Genomic DNA, 4,837 nt, shown 5'->3' with positions numbered 1-4,837 from the left:
TAATTATATTTCGACATCCAATCCGAAGACATTGTATAGAATACCATGTAGTTCGCTTGCTCGAACTCATATCACGAGTATTTAAAGAAAGGTTTCACAAAAAGGAAACAAAAATAGAAGTTCGCCCCTGCCGCCGAGCCGCCACTGAGTTAACCTTGCGTTTCGTTCCTCGCGCCAGGCGTCAGGTGATTCATTCTTCGCTTTCTCGTGCTCGTGTTCACATTCACATCGTTGTCTTGCGTTTTTCGACGATTTTGGTATCTGAGTATAACTAAATGATTTTATTTTAGCGGTTTTTATTAACCATAGGTATTTTTTTTAGGCTTGTGCATGTTTTTGGCGTTGTCGACCATAGGCCTTTTTCGCCCGTATGTAATTTTTTACTACACATGGGCAAGTCCAACAAGCGGCATCGCTCTAGGAGCAGGGGGACGTCAAAAAGCGACCTACGAAAACGCCTTCGTAGGCTTGAGAGACTTTTAGAGGATAAGGAAAATGTGGAAAATGTGGACGGCGGCCATGACAGGCAGTCTCGGCCTCCTTTTCGAGCTATTAATAGAAGATCGGATTCCCGGTCTAAACGCGACTGCTCTGATTGCAGTTACAGCAGCGTTGAAAGCTTAAGCATTGCTGATGTTCCATCAACAAGTAGGCATCTTAGACGAAGACGTTCTTTGTCTGCTGAGGCTTCGTTAAGCCTTTCGCCTGCTCCTTCTTTAAGGGCAGGTGACAAATCCCAGACTTCTTTAAGTCTTTCTCCTCACTGTGAGGCTGAGGACCTACACGGAGCGGATGGTAGACCAAAGCCTAGAGCTCCTTTGAACTCGACTAACGGCCCTGAGACCGAATTGGAAGAAAATGTACTCATCATCGACGACGGCTCTTTAGCCCTTGATGATTTTGGAGACGTTTTAGGAAATGATTGCCCTAGTACTCCAGTTAAGGCGGACTGTTTACATGAGGCACTTTCCTCAAGGTGGAACTACATTGTAACAAATGGCCTTTCGCAGGAAAATTTACTTTCCTTAACTCAACGTTATGCAGTCCCGGAGAACTGTCCGACACTTAACTCACCTAAGCTAAATCCCGAAGTTTTAGCAATTTTGGCCAACGATCGGGTGGCTCGGGACAATTTTAATAAAAGTATCCAAACGAAACTCGCAACGGTTTTGGGAGCTATGGGAAAGTCTTTGACAGCTTTGCTGAATGACAATCCTATTCCAAAAAAGTTACGTGATGAAATTGTAGCCCCTTTGGGTGATGCTAGTCGTTTACTGGCGCACACCTTTCACGACATCTCTGACTCTAGGCGTAATTTGATTTTACCAACCCTTAACAAAAACATTAGGGAGGTTCTAGGGAGAACTAAACCAGGAGATTTCCTTTTTGGATCAGATGTTTCAGAGAGCGTCAGGGAAGCTAAGTCTCTACAGAACGCAGGAAAGGAATTAAAGGCGGCTACTCCTTTGCAATTCTCAGCTTCATACAGAGGTGGTAGGAACTCTGGGCGAATTCGTTTGAAGCCTGTGTTCACATCAGCGAAAGACCAGCGTTCTTTAAACCGTTACGGCCCGACTCGTCAAAAGGGACAGTCGAGATCATTCCGAGGCCAGCAGTCCCATCAGAAGCAGGGGAAATACAGACGATAGAGCAGGTAAGCCCAATTGGTGGTAGGCTCTCACTTTTCTATGACAAATGGTGTTTGATTACTTCAAATCCCGTAATACTGAAATGGATTAAAGGCTATGCCTTGCCATTTTGTAGTTCACCTAGTCTAGAGCAAGTACCCCCAACAAAGACCTGGACGACTAAAGACACTGCTATGCATGAGGCAATTAAGTCTTTACTCAATTTAAATGCGATAAGCAAGTGCAGTCCTTGTCCAGGGCATTTTATTTCTAATATCTTTTTGGCTGATAAATCTGATGGCGGTAAACGATTCATACTTAATTTAAAACATCTTAATTCCTTTTTACAAACATCTCATTTTAAAATGGAAGACATTCGAACGGCCTTAAGGCTTGTCAAAAAAGGGTGTTGGTTCACAACTATTGATATTAAAGATGCCTACTTCCATATAGCCATTGACCCAAAATTTAGAAAGTTCTTGAGGTTTCAATTTAATCACGATCTGTATGAATTTGCATGTTTGCCTTTTGGGTTGGCTTCAGCCCCTTATGTGTTCACAAAACTAATGAGACCTGTTACACAATGGCTTCGATCTAAAAACATTATTTGTGTGTGTTATCTGGATGACTTTCTGTTATTCAATTCTTCGTATGAAGGCTCCTTACATGACACTAAGGTAACCGTAAATTTTTTGAAGTCTTTAGGGTTTTCTATAAACGTTATGAAAAGTCATTTGAACCCCAGTCAAACCATTAGATTTCTGGGGTTTTTATTAGACTCAGAACTATTGAAAATCTCTTTACCTGCAGAAAAGAGGGAAAAAATAAAGATTTGGAGTAAAACTCTCCGGTCTAAGTCTCAATGCAAAATTCGTGATCTGGCGCAGTATATAGGATACCTGGTCTCTGTTTGCCAAGGCGTCAAGTACGGGTGGGCTCATGTTAAGCTCTTTGAACGCCACAAGTGTCTAGCACTAGCAAAAATTAATGGGGATTTTTCAGGTCTAATGGTACTGCATATGGATTTGCAACAGGATTTTTCGTGGTGGATCAATTCAATTGATTCCTCATATAATGATATTAGAAAAGATCAGTTCGTTCTCGAAATTTTTACTGATGCTTCGCTTACAGGGTGGGGCGCGTGCTGTGGGTCAGATAAGATTCGAGGGTGGTGGAGCCCAGAGGAAAGAATAAGACATATTAATTATTTAGAACTTTTGGCAATTTTTTTTTGGGCCTTAAAAGCTTTGCTTCTTCGGCCACCAATTGTAACATATTAATAAGATGCGACAACACTACTGCTTTGTCCTATGTAAATAAAATGGGTAGTGTCCATCACCCAAAGTTTTCGGCTCTTGCAAGGGAAATTTGGGATTGGTGCGAGGTACGCAACTTGTGGATTCTCGCCTCCTACATTAGTTCTTCGGATAATTGGATTGCGGACCGAGAATCTAGAAGCTTACCCCCTGAAACGGAATGGAGTCTCTCTAAGGAGGCATTCGATTTGGTAACTCGCCAGTTTGGAGTGCCAGAAATAGATTTATTTGCCTCCAGAGTTAATAACAAATGTGATCGGTATGTCTCCTGGCAGAAAGACCCTTTTGCTTTTAAGATTGACAGTTTTACTTTTTCGTGGGAAAAAATGTTTTTCTACGCCTTCCCACCCTTTGCTTTAATTTTAAGAGTCTTACAAAAAATAGTAGATGATGAGGCGGAAGGGATCGTTATAGTCCCTAAATGGCAAAACCAAGCTTGGTTCCCACTTTTTTCTAATTTAATTATTGAAGGACCTATCTTTTTTAAACCTACTAAATTTTCTTTGTTTAATCCTTACAGCACCGATCCACACCCACTGGCGGACAGGCTTACACTTCTAGCAGCGAAGCTATCAGGGAAGCGTTCAAATTAAAACACTTACCAGCGAAAGTTGTTCAAACAATTCTCAGTTCCTTATCAGCGGCAACAATTCGGCAGTATGGAGTAACATACAAGCTCTGGTGGCCTTTCTGTGAGAAGAAAAGTATCTCTCCGTATGATGGGACTCCAGCTCTCGTAATGGATTTTTTACAACACCTGTTTGACATAGGGAAAAATTCTTACGGGTCATTTAATTCACACCGCTCCGCCTTGGCTCTGATTTTGTCAACGGACTTAGCGGGCCATCCCGTTTTGTCTCGGTTTTTGAAAGGGATATCTAAGCTTCGGCCTCAAAAACCGAGATACAATGTCACCTGGGATCCGCAATTAGTTCTAAATTTTTTAGAACAGAGAGAGTCATCCACGCTTCAAGCTTTGTCAGAGAAGCTAATCACCTTATTAGCTCTCTCCACCGCACACAGGATGCAAACGTTTTCGCTGATACGCCTACGTAATATTTTAGAATCAAGTACTGGATTCCAAATTTTGATCGAGGACCAAATTAAGACTTCAGGCCCAGGAAGAAAGCAACCTTGCTTAAACTTGCCCTTCTTCGTCGAAAACCCCAGACTCTGTGTTGCGACAACTTTGAAGAGGTATTTAGCGGCCACAAAAGAACATCGCACATCGAATATGGACTTTTTATTTATTACTTTTAAGAAGCCACACAGAACTGCCAGCAGGCAAACTTTAAGTAGATGGGTGAAAGACACTTTAGATGCAGCGGGTGTGAACACTCTCATTTTCAAAGCCCATTCTACACGCCATGCCTCAACATCTAAAGCTTGGCAGTTAGGAGTACCAATAGAAGTAATTCAACAAACTGCGGGCTGGACAGAAAATTCAAAAGTGTTCTGTAATTTTTACAATCGACCACTATCACAATCAAATACTTTTGCGACAACCATTCTTAGTTCTAAGTAGACGTAACATTTCTTTTATATTAAGGGGGATTAAATGTGCATTATTTCTTTGTGTGGAATTTTTAGTTGAATGCTGAAAAACAAAGCATCTTTAAACAACTACATGGTATTATATACAATGTCTTCGGATTGGATGTCGAAATATAATTAGACGATCAAACTAACTTACCTGTGAAGTTCGATCGTAATTATATGAGACATCCAATCCGAAGACATTCAAAACCCACTCTCCCAGGCCCTAGGTTTTTCAGCATCACTATTAATCTTTAAACGGAATGAATCACCTGACGCCTGGCGCGAGGAACGAAACGCAAGGTTAACTCAGTGGCGGCTCGGCGGCAGGGTCGAACTTCTATTTTTGTTTCCTTT

The 4,837-nt window shown here is 41.6% G+C and overlaps 1 protein-coding gene across 3 annotated transcripts; it reads left to right on the top strand.

Moving 5' to 3' along the window:
- Positions 1–135: 135 nt before the first annotated feature.
- Positions 136–4,520, top strand: LOC116173523. Of its 3 annotated transcripts, none has more exons than XM_031491033.1 (3): positions 180–265; positions 323–1,654; positions 3,465–4,520. In XM_031491033.1, the coding sequence occupies exon 2, from the start codon at positions 390–392 to the stop codon at positions 1,647–1,649; it is 1,260 nt and encodes a 419-aa protein (XP_031346893.1). In that variant the 5' UTR covers positions 180–265; positions 323–389; the 3' UTR covers positions 1,650–1,654; positions 3,465–4,520. The 3 variants fall into 3 exon arrangements, with proteins under 3 accessions (XP_031346891.1, XP_031346893.1, XP_031346894.1); XM_031491034.1 differs by having other exon boundaries at positions 196–257; XM_031491031.1 differs by having other exon boundaries at positions 136–1,654.
- Positions 4,521–4,837: the final 317 nt, after the last annotated feature.

The sequence above is a fragment of the Photinus pyralis genome, unplaced genomic scaffold (assembly GCF_008802855.1).
Source record: "Photinus pyralis isolate 1611_PpyrPB1 unplaced genomic scaffold, Ppyr1.3 Ppyr1.4_LG6, whole genome shotgun sequence".
Classification (NCBI taxonomy): domain Eukaryota; kingdom Metazoa; phylum Arthropoda; class Insecta; order Coleoptera; family Lampyridae; genus Photinus; species Photinus pyralis.
The sequence above is the reverse complement of the archived record's forward strand: the minus strand, read 5'-3'. Positions and strand labels throughout refer to the sequence as shown.